Source organism: Phragmites australis, chromosome 15, assembly GCF_958298935.1.
Source record: "Phragmites australis chromosome 15, lpPhrAust1.1, whole genome shotgun sequence".
NCBI lineage: Eukaryota > Viridiplantae > Streptophyta > Magnoliopsida > Poales > Poaceae > Phragmites > Phragmites australis.
In genome coordinates this window covers 5,181,121-5,194,714 of record NC_084935.1, presented here as the reverse complement: position 1 = coordinate 5,194,714, position 13,594 = coordinate 5,181,121, and the positions used below count along the sequence as shown (strand labels likewise).

At 42.7% G+C, this 13,594-nt stretch overlaps 2 protein-coding genes across 3 annotated transcripts; both read right to left on the bottom strand.

The window, feature by feature from the left end:
• Window positions 1-7,306: 7,306 nt before the first annotated feature.
• LOC133891955 (uncharacterized) lies at window positions 7,307-7,999 on the bottom strand. The gene has a single exon (XM_062332677.1). The coding sequence runs from the start codon at window positions 7,858-7,860 to the stop codon at window positions 7,582-7,584; it is 279 nt and encodes a 92-aa protein (XP_062188661.1). The 5' UTR covers window positions 7,861-7,999; the 3' UTR covers window positions 7,307-7,581.
• A 749-nt stretch (window positions 8,000-8,748) lies between these two features.
• Window positions 8,749-12,742, bottom strand: LOC133891954 (eukaryotic peptide chain release factor subunit 1-2-like). Of its 2 annotated transcripts, none has more exons than XM_062332674.1 (3): window positions 12,587-12,742; window positions 9,216-10,639; window positions 8,749-9,133 (listed from the first exon to the last, which is right to left on the bottom strand). In XM_062332674.1, exon 2 carries the CDS (start codon window positions 10,627-10,629, stop codon window positions 9,316-9,318), a length of 1,314 nt encoding a protein of 437 aa, XP_062188658.1. In that variant the 5' UTR covers window positions 10,630-10,639; window positions 12,587-12,742; the 3' UTR covers window positions 8,749-9,133; window positions 9,216-9,315. The 2 variants fall into 2 exon arrangements, with proteins under 2 accessions (XP_062188658.1, XP_062188659.1); XM_062332675.1 differs by having other exon boundaries at window positions 8,749-9,127.
• Between the last annotated feature and the right edge of the window lie 852 nt (window positions 12,743-13,594).

Sequence of the window (13,594 nt, the reverse complement as noted above, 5' to 3'; positions counted from 1 at the left end):
AGCTGGTGATATGGATCATTATCTCAAGGACACAAATATATTGTGATTCAATGATGACTACGTAGATTTGGTGGAGAATGTGGGCCAAATAGTACGCGATGCTAAGGGGCACGACGAATATAGTGATGGTGAGTTTGTCAAATTTTAGAAACTATTGCGAGACTCGAAGACACCATTTTATCCTGGCTATAAGGAGAAATACACGTTGCTATTTGCGGTGCTTATGCTTCTGCAATTGAAGGCAACCCATAGTTGGTCTAATAGGAGTTTCAAAGCATTGTTGCATCTACTAAAGGACATACTGCCAGAGGGGAACAAAATGCCAAGACCGTCTATGACACGAAGAAGATAATTTGTTATTTAGGATTGGAAATTGAAGAAAATACATGCATGTAAGGAGGATTGTGTCATGTTTTGTGAAGAGTATGCGGACCTAGATCAATGTCTTATTTGTGGAACCCATCGATACAAGTGTAGAAATAACGGTAGCGACGTGGAGGAAGACAGCAAGAGAAAAGAGCCTCCTATGAAGGTGGTGTGGTATTTCCCTGTAATTCCACATTTGAAGTGTTTGTTCACAAATGCAAAGGAGTCTCAATTGCTGCGGTGACACAAGGAGGGTCGTAAGAACGATATAATGATATGTCACCCCGCAGATTCCGCTCAATGGCGAACCATTAATTTCATATTTGGTTGGTTCACTGAAGAATTAAGAAATATTATATTTGCTATGAGTACAGGTGGTATGAATCCATTCAGCAATATGAGTAGCTCACATAGCACCTAGCATGTTTTACTGTTTGTCTACAACATTCCACCTTGGCGGAAATACATTATGTTGTCTACCTTAATTCCTAATCCAAGGTAACTTGGCAACGACATCGATTTGTACCTCAGGCCTTTGGTGGATGATCTTAAAAGACTCCGATCTAAAGGTATTGAGGTTTGGGATCAGTACAAGTGATAATACTTCACCCGACATGCCATATTATTTGTCACCATCAATGATCTACCAGCACTTCATAACTTATCAGGGAAAAGCAAAAGAAAAGGTTAAGCTTGCCCTCAATGCTTAGATGCCACTAAGAGTCTATGGTTGAACGAGTCAAAAAAAACAGTATACATGCGGTATCGATGTTTCCTTCCCACGAACCACTCATATCGAAAAATAAAGTCTCAATTTGACAGCACAAGCGAGAATGCATCACCACAAAGGCATTTTAGCAGACAAGATATCTATGATAAGATTAAGAATATCAATGTTGTCCTTGGCAAGCAAAAATGATCCTCCATGAGTGATGAAAATGGAATGTGGAACAAGAAATAAATTCTCTAGGAGTTTGATTACTGGAAATACTTAGACATTCACCACTCTATTGACCTCATGCACGTAGAGAAGAATATCTGCGACAGTCTCCTTGGTACAATGCTCAGCATGAAGGAGGAAACAAAAGATCATGAAAATGCACGAGCTAACCTTGATGAAATGGGCTTAAGGCCAGAGCTTCATACCAAGGATCACCCTATCTAAGAAGGAGAAAAAAATTACGAATTCTTGCATGGTGTGAAAGTTCCCTCCGGTTACTCGTCCAACATTAGAAGACTTGTTTCAGTGAAAGAGCTGAAAATTGTTGGCAGCATGAAGACTCATGATTGTCAAGTGATGTTGACATAGATGATTGCGATTGTAATTAGAAACATATTGCCAATTGGTGTTCGAGAGGCTATCAAGAGCTTGTGCTTTTTGTTCAATGCTATTGGTCATAAGGTACTTGATTCGGAAGCGCTAGCCGAGCTAGAAAAAAGACACTTCAAGACTCTATGTCTTCTCGAGATGTATTTCCTACCATTCTTTTCGATATCATGGTCTATCGCACTGCTCACCTTGTGAAGGAGATTTATTTTCTTGGCCCCATGTTCTTGTATCAGATGTATCCATATGAGAGATTCATGGGCGTTCTCAATTCATACGTAAGGAATCGAGCTTTGTCTGAGGGTTGCATCGCGCAGGGTTACTTTACAGAGGAGGTAGTGGAGTGTTAAGTGGTGTGTTAATTACACGAACCCAAATAACATAATTGGTGCGCCTCATTCTCGCCACGAGGGCAAGCTCGCAGGTTAAGGCATTCTGAAACATGCAATTATTCCTGAGCCAAAGGCATACGACCAAGCTCATTTCCTCATATTGTAACAAATGAGCGAAATGTCCCCATATATCAATGACCACAAGCAGTTGCCTCTTCAAGAGAATCCATGGCGGACCGAAGCTTGACTTGCGAAGCAACATATGCAAATGTTCAACACTTGGTTTCAAGATCGAATCAATCAATTGAGTACTCCTACAAGTGATTTGATTACAAAATTAGCAGCGGGCCCTATATACACAATTACAACATATCAAGGGTACGATAAAAACGGTTACATATTTTACACAATTGTCCAAGATCAGAAAAGCACATACCAAAACAGCGGTGCTTGTCTAGATGCTTATGATAACAACATGGACAAGAGCACATACTATGGTCAGATAGAGGAGATCTGGGAATTGGATTACTTGGGATTCAAGATACCCCTGCTCCGGTGCTATTGGGTACATAGGATATAGAGCGTTACGAAAGACAAGTACGGATTCACTAGCATTAATCTCAAACCTATCGGATATAATGACAAATCATGCCACATGTTGCTAAACAGGTTGCCTATGTGTTTTATGTGACTAACACGACAAATAAGAAACTACATGTGGTTCTCGCTGGGAAAAGACGGATCATCATAGTTGAAAACGTGGTTGATGAGCATGAGTACAATTAATTTGATGAAATCCCCCCCCCCTTTTGCTAATGCAATCATGCCACATGTTGCACAGAAAGAGAAGACTTCGTACCTGTGTTCTGACCATAACGAAAGGATCTATGTCAAGAAAGCACGAAAACAACGAGTACATGCCAAATGATGCATGAATCAATGTAACCTCAAATTTGTAATATTTGTAATATTAAGTTAAGTCCATATTTTATGTGTATTGAAACCCTAAGTTTGAATATATGAATTTTTATTAATTTTGATGATTTTTTAGAATTTAAATGATTTTTTATGAATTTTGATTATTTTTCTTGAATTTTGCTAAATTTAGATGAATTTTCATGAATATTGCAATTAAATAGTGCATAGTAATAATTTTGCAATTCTAAATAAATTCATAAAGGAAATAATTAAATTAGAAAGAAAAAAAATAAAAATTCTATTCTTAAAAAAATATCCTAAAATCCCTCTGAAAGAAGTCATTAGTGACGGGTAATAAACGCAGTAGTGACGGGTGACAACTATAACCCGTCATTAATGTGAAAGTCATTAGTGATGGGTCATAGCTATAACCCGTCACTAATGTGTGGTTCTTGGACTAGTTGAGATAACCTCTCGATCAGCAGACGACCTCAGACTAGTCATTACTTCTTCCGACCAGTTATCCTCATAGAAATATTTGAAATTTGACTAATGTGAAGTCATTAGTGACAGATCATAACTATAACCCATCACTAATGATCTGTGTATATATAACAGGCCCGGGAACCCTAGCTCTCGATTTTTCCTAAGTCCCTCGATGCTCGCTGCCCTCCTCCTCGATACCCATCGCCCTCTTCATCGACGCTTTTGACACTTGCCGCCCCTTCTCCTCCACGTTGTCTGCCCCCTCCTCCTCGATGCCCGATGACCCTCCTCCTCGCCGTCGCCTCCTCCTCCTTCTCAACACCTCCACGCTGAGGCCCCATGTGCCCTCGTCGCCGAGGCCACCCCCTCCTTCTCCCGGCCATCCCCAAGGTCGATGTCATCTCCTTGTCATCCATTCCCCTTCCCCGAGGCCATCGTCCCATGCGCCCTCGTCCACCACGACACCCCGATGCTGCGGAGCCCACCGCCTCCTCCCCTACACTGAGGAACATGCACTGCCATCGCTGATGACACTACCCTGACACTGAGGAGCCCACTGCCTCCTCCCCGATGAGCACCCCGACACCGAGAAGCCCCCGCCGTCGTCGTTGAAGACCACCACCCCGATGCAGAGGATCCCATGCCGTCGTGCTCTGTGCTGCCATCGTCCTCATCCATCGAGGTAGGCCCCATGGCTCCTCCTTCATCTCCTCCTCCCCTCATGTGGTCGGCTTCCTATGGTCGTGTGTTAACTTTCAGTCCTGGTAGTAGCTCAATGATGATCTGGTAAACTAAAATTGGGCATATCCCAAGTACAACAGCTGTGAAACATGTGGTGGCATATCTCGATGATGATCTGATGAACTAAAATTTGGCATATCTCTACTTTATTTGTTGAGCACTTTGGTCTTTGAATTGTGGTGGCATTAGCTCTCGGTTTGCATGTGTAGACCGAGAGCTCTCAGATTTGGTAGTGGCTCTATTCTGAAATTGAATTAAACTAGATAAAAATTTTAGGTTTTAAGCTAGTTGAGAACTTGGGATTTGCCCAATTAATGATGTGTCATAACGTGCAACTAGGGGGCATGATGACTTTCGTCCTGGGACCAACTGCAAGCTACATTCTGAGAGCACTTGGATTTATATTTCATACCTGATATTCAGTTCTTCGTGTTATTAAATCATTGTAAGGGCCTACTTATCCGCTGCGTTATCCATTTTTACTTTGATGATGAGATTTAGAAAATTAAAACTAAATATGTAAGAAAATCTAACAAGTGAATTTAGTTTGTGTCACCTATGTCTCCTGTTTGGAAGTGATTGATTGTAAATATGACTTGACAACTCGTCATATTTATAAGAAGATGTCCTGAATTGTCTATGAACTTTGGATAGTTCGAGAATATATGGTCCGAGTAGTAGGTTTTTGTACTCTTGTATAGTTTTAGAGAGAATTTCGGTGGTATCTTCATATTGTTCTTCGGATACACGCCCTCTTGACTTGTTGTCAAGACGTGTATTTGGAGAACAGCGGGGAGATACTGCCAAAAATTTTCCTAGAACTGTACAAGTGCATAGAAACCTACTCGGGCCACATATCCTCAAATAGGATTAGGACATATCTTTTCCTATGTATTCACCATAGGTAACATGTATCATAGATAACCTCTATCGTTTCTATTAGATGTTTACCAACTGGTCTTCATCAGGATCCTCTGATGAAGGATAAGATCTCAGTCAAACGTTAGTGCAACTAGTTCTGAATAGAGCAACACTACGAAGGCCAGGGGCATAAGCAAAGTGGCCAACGGACAAGATTACCATTACAGAAATCGACAATGACAGCATGCCTACAGAGAAGAAGGTCCTGCAGAGGTTGTGGGAGCTCACATGCCTTAATGCTTGGGAGAGAGTGCTATTGATCCTTCCGAAATTCGATGACCTCACTGTGGCTCAAGAGAATGCCTTCTTCAATGATGGCGTCAATATGTTTCTAGAGTTTCCCGGAGAACATGAAGGCGAAGGGTTTTAGGGTTGTTATGAAAATGATCGCCAAACTTCATGCCAAAAGAGTTGGAGCCCTTCAGCAAGTACCCATATATGAAAACAGAGGATTGAAAAGCTTTTGTAGCATTGAAGAGCTTAGAGGCATTCCAAAATGAGAGTTCAGCAAAGATGCAGCTTCGGGCAAAGAACAAGTACCACAACCTGGGCACAACCGGATATGTGGGGAAAAGGAAAAAATGGCAGGCGGAGGATGAAAATCTAGTCAATGAAGGCCACGAGATTATTTGGTTATGATTCTCGGGACGATCACAATCATAGTTGCGAGCGATGGGTAAGCTAACAAATACTGTAGAAACCACCTTCAAATCTAGCGAAACTCAGGCATTCGCTAAAAAGGTGAAAGAAATAGCAGCCCAATCCTCTTTGCATGTAGGAATTTTGACAAGTGTAATCACTCTGATCCAAAGTATGTTCCGAAGGTGTCCCGCACACTGACACATAAGACTACATTCGTGGTAAATGCTAGCAGAGACATTTGCAAATAATCTACTGCCACCATTTTTCTTCTTTCAAACTGGCGGTTTTTTCTCTCCAGTGCCATCGACAACCACTGTGTAACGCCTGCGGCTTCTACGTTGCGTATCACATGCTGCTAACCATGGCAGCAAATGATATGAAATCCTCAGATGTAAGATAATTACATAGTTTTTTTATAATTGCTTTCATTCATTACTAGTATCCAACAACAAGGAGTATTTTCATTCATTAGGAATTCAACTTACTAGACAGCAACATCGAGGAGTCTGCACTCTTCAATATTCAAGAATGGATCACCTTGTTCATAATAACCAAAGTCGTCTCTTCGAAAGGCGGGTTCCATTATAGGAAGACGGTATTCTGACTTATGTATTTTGTGGTTGCACTTTGGACTTATGTAATTTCTAGTTATCTCAATGTACATGTTCGACTTATGTACGTTATTATTTAAACTTGAGTGATATGGTGGATGTTTACTTGTGAATATAGTGGGTGTTGCCTGTTGTCAATATGGTGGATGTTTGCTAGTGGATATATATATTTGTTGTTGTGATATGTTTGCAGAGAAGACGACTGCCAAATCATGACTTTGCTTCAGGACGTAGCCAGGAAACAGGGAAAACTAGGGAGAGGGGTTCATGCGTTAGTGGCGGGTGAAACTATCACACGTCACTTATGTTAGTCATTAGTGACGGGTGTCCTTCAGAACGCCTTCACTGATTTCTATCAAAACCCCATCACTAATGATGGTCTTTAGTGACTGACGTCTATACACAATCGTCACTAGTGATGACACATTAGTGACGTGTGTTATGTCTACCCATCACTAATGATAGTCTTAAGTGATATATGTTGTGTCTACCAGTCACTAATAATAGTCTTTAGTGATGAGTGTCTTTCTAAACCCATCACTAATGACGGCATTTAGTGACACACGTCTGTACACTATCATCACTAATGATAACACATTAGTAACATGTGTTGTGGCTATCAGTCACTAAAGACCATCATTAGTGACACGCAACATACCTTCACATGCCATAGAAAACGCACGTTAGTGACGGGTCTCAACTGTAATCCATCACTAATGACCATCATTACTGATGGGTCGGCCCCCGTCACTAATGTGTCATAATTAATGATATGTTCAGAATGACGGGTATAGAACCCATCACTAATAACGGTTATCACACATTAATATGCTGATTTGACGTAGCGCATGAGGGATTGTGGAAGAAGATTGAGGAAGAAGGAATCAACGGAAAGCTTGGATTCTTTACAGAAAAATTACCTTTAATCGAGTCGATTCTCAGCATACATATTCACATCTATATACTTAAATTTATAATTAATATTGTTATATCTAATATTTATATTTTTTTTAACGTACAGACTTTTAGTTAGTATATACATACTCAACTTATGACAGAACGACTATGCGAGCCGTGAGCGCCTTGTTACGCTCATAAGCCCCGCAGCCTTTCTAATTACATGGCTAAGAACGAATTGAACGTAACAAATCCGATAGTTAACTAAGCAGAGCAGTGCAACAGCCAGCATCCCACACCATGACACCCTGCATCCTCCAGACTTCAGAGGAGCCTCCCCTCACTTCCGGCGATAAGCTGACCCGGCAGCAACGCCGGCGGCCCGGCCGTGCTCCTCGGCGCGACGGACGCCCGCCGTCGTCTGCACGAAGTCCGACCGCGCGCGGCGGTGGCGCGCGGCGGATGGCCCGTCCTCCGCTGCCTCGGGCGGCTCGGAGTGGTTGATGAGGCTCCGCCTCCTGCCGCCGCGGGAGATGCCGTCCGACGAGAGGCTGCGGTAGGTGCTCCGCTCGTGGCTCCTCCTGAAGACGTCGATCACGAAGGGGATCAGCCCTTCCATCGCTCGTCCTCTTTCTCGCCGCTGTTCTCGCGCGCGCCTGCTTCCTCTGCGCGAAGTGACTCGTGTTGTTGCTTGCGTGCGCTTCCGCGGTCGCCGGTCGGCTTGGTGCCGTGGCAACGTGGGCGGTTCGTGTGCATTTATAGCAGCGCGCTCGCGCCTTCCCGGCCGGCGTGGGCGCGCGTTTGACTGTTTGGGGCTTGGAAATTTCGTCGGCCGGCCTCCTGCTGGAATCCATTTCGTCACATGGTCAGCAAGCAACCTGGTATCCCGGTCCCGGATAAGGTTCCCCGATTGGTATGATGGCGATGGCGATGTTGTCGTCTAGAACTGTGGACGATTGAAAGGAGAGGGATCTTGTTCTCCGGCGGCGCATATACACACGCAGCCGAAGCTGGAAGCACCACTATTTTGACCTTGCCTTCTCTTGGAAGGTCGACATCTGAAGTAGAGGTTATTTGTCTATCTTGGACCGTATAAGCTCGTGTTACCGCTAACAATACGAACTAATAAAGTGGATGAAGTGCTAGTATATTGCTCGCCTCTTCTCACCGCCTTAAGCTTTTACGTGACTGGCTGATGCATGCAACTCAACAGTTATGCTCGTCTGGTCAGCAGCATGATCGTTGACATCCGTGAGAAGAGTCAAACATGTTCGTCTACCGAGCTTCTGTTTGAGTTCGATCATCCCGTGCCCATTTTGCTCTGATGATGATTTCAGCTTCGCTGATCCGTGGTCGAGAAATTAAATCGTTGACATCCACAGAAGAGAACATACCTCATCCAAAAAAAAGATCAAACTGTGTAAAGGACTGCAGAAATTTACAGCGAAACTGTTGGACACAGGGCCAGAAGGCCAAGCAATTGCGACCGTGAATCATGCACGAGGGGTAGAATAGCACATAATGTTTCCATTGCAAAAACTGCAATAGCAGCAGCATGCAAGTACTTTCACAAAGCATTCAAGCAACCACTAGAATCCTGAACTTGGGACACATTCAGACTCACAGAAGTCGATAAAATAGCATAGAAGCACGAAGGAAAGCTATAACTAGCGTTAGCCTTCAAGTGCGGTTACTTCTTGACACATTTCTAAATAGCACTTTAAGTAGGGTAACTTCTTCACATTACTGAGATGATGGTTTGCTCGAAATCAAATAGCCTTTTAAGTACGGTAACTTCTTGCCACTTCAGTGCCATGATGGTAACTCATAATCATTTGGTTTCAAGCTCCTCCAGGAGGACGATGCTGGCCCATGCCCATCAATCTCTGGATCTAAAAAAAAGGAAGTTACAGTCAAACAAAATATTATGGCATAAGGTAACAAACAAATATTAGCAAGACAAAATATGCTTACAGCTGCTTCTCGATTATTCCTGCGTAAGTGTAGCAAAACCGAGCTGCTGCAGCAGTGGCGTCCTTCCATGGGCCAGCACAGGCATGAGGTTGGCTGATTGCTAGTCAGAATCTTCGTACAAACCCTCATCGTCGGAAAGCTCATCAAAAGACCGGATATCCAGCTGGTAGCGCAACATACCACCAATGCCACCAAATCCTCTACAGAACTGTGATCCCTCTTGAGATTTGTTAGTGACAAATTCGAGAGAGCAACCAAACTTCTTGTACTCATTAGCAAACCATTCCAACAGAGACAGCTTTTCCTGAACTTCCAGCTCAGCGTTAGTGGATGGATCACGGAAATTACTCTGATCAGCTTCCTGCTCCTTGTTCAGATGTTTTATAACAGTTTCCCCGGAGACACTGTTCTTGAGCAGATACCTGTTGATATCCAGATTCTCCCACACAATCAGGGTCTCCACAGCACCCATTTCAAGAGCCTTCAGGGTGTCATCAACACCAAAGACATATTTCCCAGTATCTTGACTGATCTCTTCGAAATACTTGCCAATCAACTTCTTCTCTTGTATGAACTTCACATTTGCTAGGATCTCAGCTGACAACTCAATAGCTTGGTTAAAACCATTCTCACCTCCATAAGAAACATCAACCACATTAAGTATCTTGGCTTGAAGTCGCTGATCAAACATGTCAGATTGGCTCAACTCTGTCTTAAAATCAGCAGAACCAGCAAGAATCAGCCCTGCAACATTAGGCTGACTCGTAGCCGGATTAATGAAGAACTGAGTGGCAAGCTCAGCTGTTTTGCGGACATAGTTATGGCGTTTCTCCATCCGAAGCCGAGCAAAACGCAGAGCAGACTGTCCTCCTCTACCATGCTTCTTTGGGAGATCAACAGTGAATTTGTGAAGCACTTCTCGAGTGTTGCCACTTAGTGTGCCAAAAAGAGTACCATTACCATCCATGACAATGAATCCAAACTTGTCATCGGATTCCAAGAGCTCATTCAAAGCCTCAGTGTGGAACTTGTTGTCACAAAGGTACAGTGACACATTAATAGGCTTGAAGGGCTCAAAATCAATAGTTACCTTCTTTTCCTTTCCATCATCAGTAACAATGGTTCCAGTGTAGAGAACCAAACCATTTGAAGGGACTTTGTTATAGAGCTTCAGCCTCTGCTGAGCTGAGGTGATGGCAGCCAACACAGATTGACGATTGACCCTACTCTTGATGTTTGAAGCAGTACCGTATTCATCACCTAACATCTTCGCCACTCGAGCAACCTGGTCACGTGGTGGCATAATAAGAGAGATCATGCTCGTGCCATTGCCTCTAGCTGACTCCAGAGCCTTGATTAGCTTCTTAATCTTCCAAATCTCAATGTTCCTATCGGTCTCATGGCTGTCAGACATTTTAGCTGACCTATAGAACACCAAGCACACAAACAGAATATGAGATATCTCAAGAAAAACACCAGGTGCCCAGCTCCCCAAAAGAAATATTATGAACAAACAGAATTAAAAGAGAACATGCATCAACATTTTACATGACACAACAGAACCAGCATCAAGGTCTAAATTACAGTATTAAATAAAATATTATGCCATAACATCACGTTTGGCAACAATCGGGAAGGGTAATGGGAGTTTAGAAGCGGAAGTTTGTGGTGCAATCAGGCATGGGAATTTTCTTTCAGTCCAATTGGTTTGGCAAGAAGGATGGGAATTTGCAAGGAATGTACTTGTACCATGTATGTAATGATGAATGGCTGAGATGTATGCATCTTTCACTAAACAACAATACCCAATCCCTGCCCACCTAAATTCACATGCACATTATTCAAACAACAGACTTTAAAACCATTTGGTGTCAAAGAACTAGAAAATATCCTAAACCGTGCACAACTTTTCTAAATACCAGACCATCACGATATTCAATGATACTGCTTCTGGAGTGGTACTAGTGAACTATACAAGGCTAGAAATTACGAAGGTTAAAAACTGTGTGTAGTACGCAGATATCTCAAATGATATTGCAGAAGAAATAAGCCAAGCAGGGTACAGCAAGCCACCCCATACAGAAGTCATTTTTCTGTTCCGAAAATGATAAAATTGGAGCAGCCATCTAACCCCGCAGCATGAGCGAACAACCTACTTAACTATATTAACTGCATATACATTATACATGTCCTCCAGTAAACCTGTACTACCAAGGTAGACACACACTCGTGAAAAAAGAAGGGTACTAGCCTGCAAATTTGACTTCACAAATAACAAAACAATCAACAGAGCTAAAAAGGCACCAAACATGCATCAGTGGACAGAATTACTAAGTAAATCTTGATGTAACAGTTAGATATAAGTCATACGAAATTGCAACTCCACTGGCCCACAAACTACCTCATTGCTATAGACCATGGTAGGGCTTAGGTCAGCTCATTATAAAAGAATCCTAACCGGTAGGATCTAACATTCACAAAGTAGATAGCCAATCTTGAGAACCCCTCTAGCTCATGTCCTACACTCACCGCTTCTGATTCTCTTCCCACTGTAGTGCAAGACACTTACTGCATAACTACCAGGTTTTACTTTGTTTAAGGATTATAAAAGAGGCTCAGGAGAAATACTATTAGAATAAGAATAAGTATTTTCCACTGTCCATAGTATGACCAGGCATCACGAAATAAAATATCAGGCAATGAAACACTAAAGGAGATAATTGCAAGAAAGAAGGGCGACAACGCAAATAATTTCAAAGTGCTCGTCAATCTAGACAAACAGCTCTTACTCATTGCTTGATAATGTAAATCTATGGGACTCTAACGGGAACACACAGCTCAATGACCTCAACTAAGCACCAGGGAATTAAAAGCAACATCAATTCATATTTATTCAAAGAAAAGAAGAACATCTCCTCGCTCAATTCCCGAACTAACATGCCCATGCTCTTTTTCGTCCATACCCAACAAATCAAAAAAAAAAAACCAACGAAGTATGGATCGACCAATCCGCAACCAAAAGCTCGCGACCTAATTGGGGAACAGCACAAGCCCTATACCTAGTGCACTCCCTTACAGATCCAAAATCGCGGCGGCGGCGGCATCACAAGATGAACTAAAAAATCCCGCACATAGAACCCCAGATCGTCTCAGAACTAGACCCGATCAGACCAATCCACAGTCCACTACAAGTACTCGGATCCGAATCCGACGAGTGCATGACCTAACGAACAAGCAAACACGCGATGCGACGCGATCCGATCGGATCCGAGCTACTTCCAACCACCAGAGCACTACACACCTCCAGAGGGCCGAGAAGAATTGACACGCGATCGATTCAAGGAAGAGCGGATCGGCCTGGGGTTCCTTACCGAGGAGGGAGGCGGCGGCGAGGGGGAGGGGGCAGCCGGGGGCGCCAACGTCTCGCGTGTGGGGGATTGGGGACCTTCGCGTCTGGATGTCGGCTGCTCTGGACCGATAAGGCCGTGGCAGATATGAATACCGCGTCGCGGGGCGGGGGCCGTATCGTACGGGGAGCGGTTAGCTTACCGCCCGGCCCCTCTTGCAGTGGAAGCGCGTGGGTGGATTTGGCAGCCAGATCTAGGGCTGCTGTATTGTACGAGCAGCCGGGCTCGACGAGGTTGTGTGATGGGCGGTGCAGATGAAAACTGAAGGTAAAATTTTGAATAGATGTTGTTTTTTGGTTTTTTCGGATCCCTTTTGATTTCTCTAGAATTTATATAAAATTGGACTGATTCTGAACTGATGAATATGAAAACAAAATAAAAAACAATCTAGCCTGAGTTTTCGATCATATTTTCAAAATATCATATTTCACCGAAAATTTCCGAGGAAACTCAGAATAATTTTCGTTTTTACAGACTTAAACCATTCTAATTTTTGTAGGCTTTGACTCCATATCAGACTAGAGGCCTTAAAATAGTAAGATGGTTGGGTGCACCCCAGTCATTTTATTTTTTTTATATAATAAATAGGTTCTTTGTAATTTTTATATTGTAGTATATTTTGTGGTACTTATGAAATAATTTGGAATTGTAATATCAATATATTGAATAGATTATAAATTATCTAATATGAATATATTGTATCTTATATGGTCGAGTTAAGACTTATTCGACTACTCAAGTTAATACTAGAATCATTGTATGGACAGGTTATGAGTTATGTCGTTGTATTATCAAGTTAAGACTTAAATGTATCTCGACGATTGTATGGACACTTGTCGTTTGAGTTATGTTCTGTAGGGTGGTGTTTTCAATCTAAACTATCTGTTTTTATCGTAATCTACATGTTTTCGTTCTGATGGCTTTATTTTTGAAGTTTCTGATATCTCCGATATCGTAATCGTTTCCTACGAC

Bases quoted from the DNA above. Each gene is read 5' to 3' on its own strand.
- LOC133891955 (XM_062332677.1), bottom strand. From the start codon at position 7,860: ATGGAAGGGCTGATCCCCTTCGTGATCGACGTCTTCAGGAGGAGCCAC.
- LOC133891954 (XM_062332674.1), bottom strand. From the start codon at position 10,629: ATGTCTGACAGCCATGAGACCGATAGGAACATTGAGATTTGGAAGATT.